General features: G+C 44.2%; 1 protein-coding gene across 2 annotated transcripts in view; it reads right to left on the bottom strand.

The window, feature by feature from the left end:
• IPO13 (importin 13) overlaps positions 1-13,151 on the bottom strand; it is a 57,415-nt gene that overhangs the window by 21,187 nt on the left and 23,077 nt on the right. For both annotated transcript variants that reach the window (XM_053249773.1, XM_053249774.1), the window contains exons 3-4: positions 3,874-4,014; positions 2,543-2,684 (exon numbers count right to left, since the gene is read on the bottom strand). In XM_053249773.1, coding sequence (XP_053105748.1) covers positions 2,543-2,684; positions 3,874-4,014 — 283 coding nt within the window. The remainder of the gene's footprint in view (positions 1-2,542; positions 2,685-3,873; positions 4,015-13,151) is intronic.

The raw sequence follows: 13,151 nt of genomic DNA, 5'->3' as shown, positions 1-13,151 counted from the left end.
CCTCTAATCAAAACATAAAGAAGAGGAATGGATGTATGCTACATCCTATCAGGCAGAACTTTGCTTCAGCAGTATCATTCCATCTCAACCCACTGTCACCAGCTGGGCAAGACCAGAAGCCATCACAGGGCAGACCAGCAATTTAGCTGACACAATGTGTCCACTTTCATTGTGAGTGAACAGTACCTTGTTCCTAGACAGAAGAGGAATGGATCAGTTCCCACAATATACCAATATCTACTAAGAAGGATGCTAAATACCTCACCTTCTGCCCAGGGTTTTGCAATGGCCAACATGCTTTTAAAAACCCAAAATAAAAGCAATGCAAACAGTAGCCATGTGGAACCCTGCTCTAGACCACAATTGAACGGGTGGTGGTGGTGGTCTTTAACCCTTTGGCTCCACCATGGTCTCCATCAGATCTCCCTGCCCTCGCCTCTAGCAGCTGTGATTTGTTCTGAGGGGGAAGCACCCATTGCTGCCAATTAGAATTTCCCTTTCAGAACAAATAGCACTAACAGGGAAGAGGAGAGATTTGGACCGGGGCACCACATAGACATTAAAACACACACACACACACACACACACACACGCCTGAATCATGCAGTCTGCATATAGTGTAGTTTGGAATTCAGCTGTCATTCCTGAAAGACTTCATCTTCACTCAAGACATTCCTCCAAGAAATAGATTATTATGAAGGTGGTACATGGGGGTGATATGAGAAACCTTCACAGAGAATTCTCTTGGCAAATTTGTGCCAGACAGAACAGATCCAGCTGTCAATGCCCATTTGAAGGCTTTGTGAAACAAGGTATACAGCAGGAACTGGAAGGGCATGTACAGAAACACTGAAAATATGTATTTAAAATACTACAGAAGTTAGGGCCTCTTTGCTTCAGAGCACCAAGCAAGCCGATGGAGACAGTACAAAAAACAAATAAACTACAACCCCCCCCCAAAAAACCACCTTCTCCTTCCTTCTCTCTGATAGCATGTACAAGATACTGCTCCAGTTCGGCTCCCCTCATTAGTAATGATGCTCCTGTAGTCTCAAGGACTGCACCAGTCACACACTGAGATAATGCATGACCTCATCCCATTTCCAGCTGGCATCCAAAGCAGCAGCAGCTTCACAGCTAGCCTTGCTCTTGGGCAGTGCAGGAGTGTGTCAGGCTAATCTGCCATGCTAATGAGGCTCCTGGCCTCCAAGTAATGCAGTGGCAGGGAGGGCAAGACAGACCAGGCTGCACTGCTTCTAGGAGTGCCTTAGTGTAGCAGCATGCATACACCAAAACAAATGCGTCCAACTATGGGTCTGCACACACACACAAAAACTGCATCAGATCTGGGTCTGCATTGCACCTGAAACTGGAAGTAACAGCAACTCCGCCCGTCAAATAGAACACAAACTTGTTCTTTCCTAACCAAGCAATGTCATCTATAAAGCTTTCCTCTTATAATTGATACAAGATGGGATGCTTTAGTAGCAACTCACTGCTGTGGGGAAGGAGAAAGGCACCCTACCACCATGGTACAGCATCCTCTCTGAAGACTGGAATTTTGTTGCTATCCAAAAAATGCAATTAGTTAAGGTACATAGGAACATAGGAAACTGCCATATACTGAGTCAGACCATTGGTCTATCTAGCTCAGTATTGTCTTCACAGACTGGCAGCGGCTTCTCCAAGGTTGCAGGCAGGAATCTCTCTCAGCCCTATCTTGGAGAAGCCAGGGAGGGAACTTGAAACTTTCTGCTCTTCCCAGAGCGGCTTCATCCCCTGAGGGGAATATCTTGCAGTGCTCACACATCAAGTCTCCCATTCAGATGCAACCAGGGCAAACTCCGCTTATCAATGGGGAGAAGTCATGCTTGCTACCACAAGACCAGCTCTCTAGCAGGAAGAGAAAACTTGAGTTACTCAGGAAGATGGCAAATCTCTCCAATAATTTGGCCTATGTTACTCTGTGATGTGGTGCTCAGAGCTCCAGTGCTCACTCTGCTCCAAAAGTCTCTGAGAAGTTAGAATTCAGTTTTGAACCAAATCCCTACAGCACTCCTGGAGAGCCTCAGATAGGCAACGCCTCAGAGTACACCTGGGCACCTTTTCTGATAAGGCAGCTGTTCCCATCCAGGTGGATGTCATAACCAAATGATATCCACTACTGGAACACAATAAGTCTGCCACAAAGTCCAATGCCATGTCTGTATAGTGCGGGATGTATGATGGCCCTAGTGAGCAGCATGCTAGTACAGCCCATCTTGGCCTTCAATCTATGCATGGCAGAACACAATAATTTCCACTCTGCTAAGCCCAGAGTTAACACCATGGTCTGGCCTTGAGTCTCCTGACAGAGCAAAGCAGAAGATTCCACTATGCTCAATGCAGAAGATTCCATTTTTCTCCAACCAGAGCTGACATCCATGCTAGCTACATGACATGTGCAAAACAGCTGGTGCAAACATGTAAACAAGGAACAAGCCATACCAAGCTGGGAAAATGTCACTGAGGAAGTCCACTGCAGAAGATCGTTAACACTTACCTGTAGTGTATACCAGAAGGTGAGTGTAAGTGAACTGGTGGTCTCATTGACAGGATAGTGTCCTGGAATCCCAGTACAGAACATTATCATGTTGACTAGTGCCAGGAAGCTCTGCCAGTGGTCCACCTGGTCCAGGAGGGATCTGTGGGAGGTAATAGGCATGCAGCATCAGGCATCTACTCTGCCATGGTAAGCCACAGCAGACATCCCACATCAGAACAGCACAGCATATGGGTGCAAGCATCCATTTGCAGCAAGTTCAGCCAGGGAACAAACTGAAAGGGACCCAGCAACTTGAGCCACATGTCCCAGTAAGTCAAATAGCTAAAACTGGGATTAGGATATCCAGTGGCATTTATATGGAAAGAGACTAAGGCTGTGTATAACCCCTGCTAACTGGGCAAGAGAGGCACCTTTTACCATGGTGATTCTCTTTATTTAGCAGGGGGAGAGTAACTGGCCCAATCCACCCCTAGCACAGTACCTCCAGTGACTGTTGCTGGTGTCTATCTTATGTTTCTTTTAGATTGTGAGCATTTGGGGGACAGGGTTCCATCTTATTTATTTATTATTTCTGTGTAAACCGCCCTGAGCCATTTTTGGAAGGGCAGTATAAAAAATGAAGTATTATTATTATTATCTTGTTTACACAGTCAGACAGGTGTTATTGACTGGTTTGTTTTATCCAGACATCGAGTCCTTCCCAAGGACCTGGGATGCCAGAATTTTATTGTCAATTGTTATAGATATCGTTGCAGAATATAGGCTGTTCCCAGTAAAGCTGCTTTTTGTAATTGGCTGATGGTGATTTCTGTGACCCCTATGGTGTTGAGGTGCTCTTCAAGGTCTTTTGGAACTGCACCCAGGGCGCCAATTGCCACTGGGATTATTTTGGTCTTTTTCTGCCACAGCCTTTCCATTTCAATTTGTAGATCTTTGTATTTTGTGATTTTTTCTATTTCTTTTTCTTCTCTTCTGCTATCCCCTGGTATTGCTATGTCGATTATTTTAACTTGTTTTTCTTTCTTCTCAACTACAGTTATATCTGGTGTATTGTGTGGCAGATGTTTGTCTGTTTGTAGTCGGAAGTCCCATAGTATTATTGTTGTTGTTGTTATTGCCTCCACACAATCATGAAAAGGCAAGTTAGTGTCCAGGTCACTTTTTGGATCTTTCAGCTGCTTTAGAATGGGATTCAAGAGGCCAATAGGCACCTACAAAATGATAGAGTAGAGTAGAGAAGAGACTCCCCATTCTATCCCCTAGTAAATACCACAGAGCCCTTAGGTTCTTATAAATACTGCTACCAGATCCCAGCATTGGATCCTCACCGGGAATGACTCTCCCCCAGGGCCACAGCAATACGACAGATCCCATGAGACATCTCCATATCCCTGCTTTGAACTGCTTGGCGTAGCTGGTCTTGGAGCCCCAGCACAGGTGGAATGAGCTTCAGAAGAGTATTCACATACCTGCCAAGGAAGGGAGAAGATGAAAGTCACTGGCCTTATGCCTATACCACCTTCACCCACACACTCTATTATTTTATAAAACCATGCTGGCAGATTAGTCCCTGCTAATTGAGCAAAGAGACACCTTTTAAAGAGGTGATTCCATTCTGTTTAGCAGGGGGAAAGCAACTGGCCCGATCCAATCTGAATAGTGCATCCCTCCAGTGGTTGTTGCTGGTGTCTGCCTTATGTTTCTTTCAGATTGTGAGCCCTTTTGGGACAGGGGCCCATCTTTATTTATTTCCATGTAAACTTTTGTTGAAAAGCAGTATATAAATATTTGTTGTTGTAGTAGTAATTGATCAAGAGATTCATCTAGTTCAATCTTTTATTCCCCACAATGGCCAGCCAGATAGTTGTGGAATATACAAGCAGAGTGTGAAGGCAACAGTCCTCCCCTATGGGTTACAACTCAGCAACTGGTATTCAGAGGCATATTGTCTGTGAACCCAGAGGTTCCACTTAGTTCTCATGTCCAATAATGATGCATAGAATTATCCTCCATGAAAAGAATCAGAAAGTCCCACAAGTTAATTGTGCAGTGTGAAGAGTAGTATTTTATTTTGTCTGTCCTGAATCTACCAACAATAAAATGTCATTGGATGACTCCAAGCTTTATATTAGGAAAGAGAAAAATCTCTCCATACCATTCATGACTTTATGAAATTCTATCAAACCCCCACCTCTCATGTTCTCTTTTTTTCTAAATGAAAAACCCCAAATGCTTTGTCCTTTCCTCAGAGAGAAGGTTCTCCAACTCCAACATTCTGATTGCCTTTCCTTCAGATATCCAAGCAGTGGTATATGGTCAGAGTCTCAGAATTTGTCAAGATGGACTCTTCTAATCTTGGGCAAGCTTTCTGCATAGTTTTCTATGAGAAAAGGTGACTAACAATGGTAATTATATCTGTCTCTGTTCATACCTGATCTACATCAGCCACATGAATCCAATTTAACTAAATTAAGTCTCATTTTCTCTGGGCTTGCCACATGCAAACCATTATCCTATTAGCCAGTATGCATTTGCTCATTTCCCTGCTTGGAAGTATGATCTTCCAGATAAGAGATTTGCTGCATCTCTTAATGATTCTTCTTGGCACAGAAGATAGACAAAATCAACAGGCTTGCTTCTCAGAAGTAAACCTCTCAAAATCTTCACATTCTACAAATCCTACTAGCCAAACTCTGATGGGGACACTGCACATAGTAGTTTCATGACGTCCTGTAGCACCTTAAAAGACTAAACTATATTGTGGAATGAGCATTTACAGTTTAAAGCCTACATCAGTTGCATGAAGGGACACAGAAAGGTGGAAGCTGAAAGACTAATGCCAAATTAAAGCTATAATTAATGCCAAGCACAGACAAACAAGATCTCATTAGATGTGTTCCTTTTCCCAATGAATGTCAAAAGGGGCCAGGCACACCCAGCTTGCACCAAGTAGAAATCTATGTGCAGGAGCTGGAACAAAGATTATTACACTGCATGGGAAGCAGTTTCCTTCTGTAGCAAGACAACCATCAATAATCCCCATTCACACCAAACGACAATGTCAGATTTGTTAATCATCACTTTCTAGCTATCCTCTGAACCCTCTTTGTTTAAGCATAGCAACTCTGTCCCAGGAGATGGAAACATCCAATCACTAGTTCTGAAGTTGCTATTTTCAATATCTGACACATCTCCACTTATTCTCTCTTAGATAGAGAGTAACTCATTGGGTCTACATAAACACCATGGCATTGCAGGTAGATGATGGCATATATCACAATGGAGGGTGAGCAGATGAATGAACCTTTGATAGTACAGTTGATATTCTTGGATCCAGTAATGTTGCTTGGATAGATTTAGGCCTAGTACTGCCTTGGACAAATGGATAAGCCCTTCTGGGGAGTTCCAAGGTATACAATGCTTGACGATTGTAAGAGCCTGAGGAAAGATTTAAGCCTGAATCTAGAAATCAACAGTAGGCTGACATGGCAATTAGGTGTTAGGGTGGGGTGCTTCATTTATTAAAAACAAAACCCATTAGAAACTTCACCCATGCAAAAGTTTCTGTTACAGATCAGATAAACTCACATCTGCAGATGAGAAGGAAATCTAAACTAAAAGGTAAAAGGTATTCTGACGATTAACCAAATTTTTTTGTTAATTGTATTTTGTACCAAAATCGTATTAAGGTAATTGTATTATAGTATTTTGGTGATTAACCAAAAGGTATTTTGGCAATCTAGATTAACCCATGAACATATATAGAAACAAATATGGATATAGGAGAAGTTAAAATTAGATCTTACAACACTGGAAGTTGAAAAATGATTCTGTGTATTTTGATCAGGTGACTTCCAAACATGCTTCTGATTTTGGCCAAAAAACGGTGAAGGTCAAACTCCTTAGCTAGGTGGCCCCCTCTGAAGAGCAACTCCCAAAGTCAGCTATCTGTGAAGGTTCCTGTAAGTAATGACTGCCACAGTTTGGTTAACTGAGGCAAAATCAAATCTTACTTTTGAAAACTTCCAAGGGTAAGTCTATATATGTATTATTCAGTCTCCATACTTGCTGTTCTCATTCTAAATCTTGTCTTTGTTTCTGTAACTTATTAATTTGTTAACTTTTGTTGCTTAACTTTTGTTGCAAAAAATAAGCTAACTTCTATTATTGTAATGTTATGAGAAATGCTTTAAAAAATCAATATGCTATATTTAACCCAATTCTGGTGACCTGATTTTGACTACACTGCATGCTGGCAAACTGAGTAACTGGTTGTTCAGGATACATGAACCTAAAAGCAGGATGCCTCTTAGGGCTAGATATCTCCAGGTTAAAACCCATTCTGTTGCTTGTGCAGTTCCCTGTGATGGTGGAACAAATGCACACTCCCCCTCTACCATGCTTATAATGTAATATATTATATGTACATTGTCCTAACTCACACAATTCTCATCCTCAAAAATGTGAGGAAAGATTGTCAGTTCAATCCTCCGTGTATACAGACACCCATAAGGAACACCTGTATAATATCCAATGTTATACATTTGAAAAAAGATTGTGTACCTACCTGCCCACTTCTTCACCAGAGATCCAGATCTTCAGAATGTGCAAGCAATGTCCACCAAGTTTGGAACCAGATTTTTAGGTATGTCTCTATTTGGCACCCACTGCTCTAACCATAGAGAATTACTACTGGTCTAAATAGCAGTAACCTGCCCAACAGCATCCCCAAGTCCAAAACCTGTATCCCACCATCTTTCTGAACAGGCCTCTTGTAATAAAGCAATAGACCAGAGTGACACAAGGTAGCATGGAAAATACTGTCCCCAGAAGAGCCTGGCATCTCCAGAACTTGGGCTGCCAGGTAACTGGCAAGGAAAGAAGAACCATCACACTCAAGGAATTGTGTGGCACCTTAAAAACAAATACTTGTATTACACCATGAGCATCCACAGGCAAGAGCAACCTTCAGATGGATAAATGCAAAAGATTCTTGTTTTTGCTGCAAACACAGCTGCTCTTTGGAATTTACCAACTACACGCCAATATCATCAAAACCCAATTGCTGCATCAGAACTTCAAAAGTTCTGATTTTATTTTAAAATAGAATAAAATTTTAACCTCATGTTTACAAGGTGAATACACATGTGAGCTAGGTCTGCTGAAAGTTGAGACAAAACCTGGACAGGAATGCCCTGTCCTTCCCATAGTCAGTCCCCCTTCTTCCTTCTGTATAGTTCAAGTTCCTCTCAATATTGCACCAAGTCCACATATCCAGCCACCATTGGTGGAACATATTCAGAAATGCAATAAGAATTTGAAAATGTATGCTATTTGCATAATTAATCCCAATGGAAGAATTTGATGAGGGGACAAGTAGTCTGAAGGAGTCTAGATCCTTGGCTATCCATTCTCTCAGGAAGTGCCATGCTTACACAGTGCTCTCCTGAGGACATCCAGACAGCTATTGCTTCCCTGTGCAGAACAGCATTCCAGAACCATATACAGTAAGCAATTTCATGCCTGTCAGTCTCCCAGCTACTGCCAATAAGTGATTGTAACCATGACAACAAGCAAAGAGGAAATGGAGGGGAAGAGCAAAGGACGGCCCCCAGAGAGAGGCTGTGCTGGCGGCTAATTGGCCAACTGTCAGTTACCTGGCTACTGAAGCATATTATCTGGAGACAAAGACATTCTGTGCTTGCCCGTCTGTCCCCATCACACATACATACAGGTGGGAGAAGACATAAATGCCCAAGCATACAGCACTCAACAGTTCAATGACCATGTGCCCCTAACATCTCCACTATGATTGATTCTGCATTGAGGAAGACACCTGCCCTCCGCAAACCCTCCACTCATTTTAAAGAGATCAAGGATTAGTGGGACTACTATATTGGTTTATGTGGGCCATTTTATAGAAAGCCCGATTGTGGTGAGACAGAGGGCTAAGTGAGCTGAGCAAAGCCGCAGGAGTCCAAGCCCCAGTTACTGTGCATATATTATACTGTTGTCCTAATACACATTTGATCAGGACCCCCATGATTAGAAGATTAGAGTGAGGTGGCAGTCTGGCTGGCGAATAGGCTGCAAATGTAGACATTGGGGAATGGGGAGAAGGAGGGCAGTGTGTGTGCCCTAAGGGACAACTCAAATGAATCCAGTTCTGCATTGCTGCTGTATGCAAGAATGAAGGTGGAGGAGGGGCAGTATGCCAACTCCAGTGGTTGCTGAAAGAGGAGTGAGCAGTGAGGCTGCCAGCAAATATCCACAGACATCAGCAATGGGGGGGGGGAGGAGGCAGCAGCAGCGGCAGCAGCAGCAGCAACTCACTCCTAGCAACTGCCATGAACAAGGGAAGAGATGCAATACAATTCTTGGGAGCAACAGAGCCTAATGCTGCTAGTCGAGTCAGAATCACTATTGTCTTGCTCTGTGCATCAGCTTTCCTTTCAGGTACGATGGTGTTGCTGACTGATGCAATACTCTAGAGCATTTTAAACAGCAATCAGATATTCACTCACCCACCTACCCCATTTTACAGTGGCTGAAACAGAACCAACCTCTCTGCCTTGCATTCTCACCTCAACATGCCACTGCTCCTCCCATAGCATTGCTCCAGATGGTTAGAGAGCATAATAAAGGCATCTTGAGGTCTCCCCTTCCCTCACCAATGCTACACTGAAAGTGGGTATGCATGCAGACACGTACATACATGTGTGTGCACGTACACACACCTCTCCCTTCCTAGAGAGACATTTTTCTCCCTAGGGAGCACACAGAGCCACTATCCTGCACAGAAGCTGCACTAAGCAGGCAGACACTGTTACCCATCTGATCACACCGTATTCCCTCTTCCTTTTGTCTGATGGTTGCCAATCCAACACCTGTCATTAGGCCCTCAGGAAAGGTCCTCCTTATTCTCTCACTATTTTGGTGACGTGCCAGAACCATTAAGTGTCCTGTGTCCTGATCCCTGCATATTTATGATAAGAGCATTGCTAAAGCAATGAGGTTTACAGCAACATTAAGATACAAAGTAGGTAAAGTGATACTTTTGAGTGGACTGCTATCTTGGCATATTGCCACCAGCAGCCATGCCAGATCCTGAAATCAAACACTGCTAATCTGGCAAAGTAATCAATCAAGTGTGAGCGCAAATTGCCCTAGTAAGATCAAGGACAAGTCATGCTAAATTAGCTAAAGGTAGGTTTTAAAGTCTCATTTGACTTCTTGCCAAGACCCTTACTTATTATTTCTTTTAAGAGATTTATATCCTGCCTTTCAAGTTAAAAACCATGCAAGGTGGCTAATGACAAGAGTTAAAATAAAATAGAAGAGCAATATAAAAACAGACAATTGAACAGTCACAATAAAAACCAGTAGCTCAAACTAAAACAATTGGTGGATCTTCCCCTAATCTAGTGTATCTAACTCCCACCACCATTTTGCCCCCTACCTGAGACTACCTCTATGTTATCTATTGTATAAGTTGAAATCTATTAATTGAGGAATAGCAGGAGAAATCTGATGGCTTCAGAGCTCAAGGAGCATCAAATACAGATTTTTTTCTAAGCAGAATAGTTACCATAACTGCATATCGGGTAGGCCTTTGATATAACCTTTAAAAATCCAGTCCAACAGGGGCAGATAACTTCAGAACCAAGGACCAATACATGCTAGTTTCTCTTAATTCATATATTGTATGTGGTAACCTATCAGCAGGACCTGGTCCAAGAAGAGTCCTCACTAAATTAGCCTGATTCTGTAAAACCCATTCTGTATTTTGATTCTGTCAGGCCTTCCCACTGGCGGACCCCAAGTACTCACCCAGTGGGGGTGGGGTGGAAGAAGACGGAGGCAGTACAGCTCCTGAGTACAGGCAAAGTCAGCTGGGACCCTACACAGCAGAGCCGGCTCAAGTCATTGGCCAGATTGGCCTCTATAAAGGGCATCAAGGGATAATGGGCATCACAGAGTCAAGCAGACCTCCATCATCTCACTCCACAATGTCTAACAGACCCTTCCTTCACCAATTCCCTAATCTTATCTGACACCGGAGATAGGGCCACTTTGCATCTCACTACCCAGAGGGTAGGAAATTAGAATCCTCTTTGAACTAGGACAGGTGTGAGCTCACCCTCTCCCTCATGGCTTTAAACCTACAGGACAAAGGCCTGGCCAGTGTTCACCCTTTTTCATTTGCAAATGGATGTTCCACTGGGAGAAGCTGTAGAGATTAATGCTCTCTCAGCCAAGGACCTGCCTACTGATAGACTAAGGTAAAGCTCAGTGCTAGTCAGTCAGTAAATGCTTTTTGTATTTGATTTTGAATTCCTGTGTGCCTTTCTTTACCTCCAATTTCAACCTACTTTCTCCCAGTTTCTTATTCTGTGTGCAACCCTTTTTTTCTTAATGAAGTCCAGATACTTAGAAGTGGCTTCAGTCTGATTTGGCAGGTTCTGGAGGATTACTTGCAAACCTCTTCCCCATGTGCCTCGTAAGGTCATTCACTACTGTTGAGTTGTTTTCAGAATAATATCTTGTTGTCTAGAGCTGGGTTGTGGGGACTCTGGCTGTACAGTGCCTGTAAGTCCCAAGCCGGACAGTTCTAGGTTGTTGAAGCAGTGTCTAAGCCTGGTCAGTAAGCTAGATCAGTCTTCAACTGGTGGCAGCCTACCTTGAAGGAGCAGCATGCTCCTAGATTTGGGATCAGAGCAATCTCTCTACTGAGGGTAGATCCCAGGAAAGCATAGAGTCACCCCTGTTTCGTCACAATTGGCTGGCAGCAGGTGGAATAGAAATTGAATTGTTTTGCAGGAACTTTGCTAGAAGCTGACTGAGAACCAGAACCAGGTTGCACAGAAAAGGTGGAAAAGAGTAAATACACAGATGAATGCGATTTCTGTTCAGTTTTAGTCAGAGGTATTAGGAGTCAGTTTGGAGGATTCAGTAAGGTGCATATCCCCGCTGGGGCCCTTCCTGAGCAAGCCACCCCATTGGCTAGCCAGGCCCCAGAAGATGCCCCGACCTCAAATGAACTGAACAACCCCCAACAAGACTTCCTTGTGGGTGTTCACATCACAGTTTCCAAAGCTATTCCTGCCGAGCATCAGGAAAGCATAATTATAAATAGGAAGGTGGAAAGGGAAAGGAGAGACTCTGGTGCTGACATTACCTCCGTGCATGAAAGACTTGTAAGACCAGAGAGAAGTTGGGCAGTTAAACCCTTTGAAAGTGCAGTGGTGCATCTCCCGCTCGCCAATATTTGCCTAAAGTAACAGGACTGGGAGGGTCCCTGGGCAGCTACTGTGCACAAGGATTTACAAACTCCTGTTTTGACTGGAAATTACCTGAGCAACCGGGTTGCCTGACATGCCTGTGTCAGTGTGGTCCCATGCAGCCAGGCTCAAGCAAGCTCCAATGAGATGGCACCTAGGGATCCAGAAGCCCCACTCTCAGACCCACCAAACCTCACTGAGGACCAGCCACTTGCAGCGCTCTCAAGTACTAGTGATGTCATGCAAATGGAACTGGTGCCCAAGGTTAATCCAGAGACCAAGCCAGTAGTGGAACAAGAGGATCTTACTGTCCAGATCTTGCCAAACTGGGGAGCCGAGGAACTCAGTGCAGCCAGCCCAGAAAATGCAATGTAAGGTCTGCTTGTGGCGAGGGGGGAGAGAGAAAGAGAAGGAATAATGTATTGGATGATGCACAGCAGGATCAGTAGCCCAATCTACCAAGGAGGTTTGTGAGGGTGAACAGAGACTGGGGTGGCTGGCTGCTATGCTATCCCTAGCAGTAGAAGCAGCAATGGCAGAGGGTAAATGCCCGGCTTTCCTGGAGCACAGCGCTTGGCTAGCAGCTCCCAACCTCCCCCCGCCTCTCTGTATATGTACAATGAATATTTATATACCGCTTTTCAACAAAAAGTTCCCAAAGAGAAACCATTTTGGGAACTTTTGTTGAAAAGTGGTATATAAATATCCATCATATTTGTATTACACAGACTGGCTCTGCTGCAGGAGTGGCGGTGCCATCATCAGGGGGCGGGGCTCGGTGACAGCAGATACAGGAGCGTGGCTGGGAGGCACCAGGAACTATTTTGGCCAAGGGCACCAAAACCCCTTGAGCCGACCCTGCTACACAGTTGACAGGGAGAGCCAGGACAAACAGCAACCCACAGACCATGGATGGGCCAGCATGGCCCAACAGGTTGCCTCCTGGTGGCAAAGAGTAGAAGGCAGGGCCTCAATAGCTGGCAAGACAGGCAACAGCTGAAGGAAGGAGGATGCAGGCAGCTACACTGGAGAGGGCAGAGTCAGGAGAGGGTGGTTGGGATTGCCCTGACTGCAGGGCTTTATTTAAGGCTTGTCACCTTAAGTGGCTCAGTGGGGAAATGTTTGACTAACAAGCATTTAGTCAAGGTTGCTGGTTCAAATCCCTGCTGGTATTATATCGGGCAGCAGCTATATAGGAAGATGCTGAAAGGCATCAGCTCATACTGCACGGGAGGAGGCAATGGTAAACCCCTCCTGTATTCTACCAAAGAAAACCACAGGGCTCTGTGGGAGACAGGAGTTGACACCAACTTGATGGCACACTT

This window comes from Hemicordylus capensis, chromosome 4 (assembly GCF_027244095.1).
Source record: "Hemicordylus capensis ecotype Gifberg chromosome 4, rHemCap1.1.pri, whole genome shotgun sequence".
In the NCBI taxonomy this organism is placed as follows: Eukaryota; Metazoa; Chordata; class Lepidosauria; order Squamata; family Cordylidae; genus Hemicordylus; species Hemicordylus capensis.
Note: the sequence above shows the minus strand (reverse complement) of the source record. Positions and strands in the feature narration are given on the sequence as shown.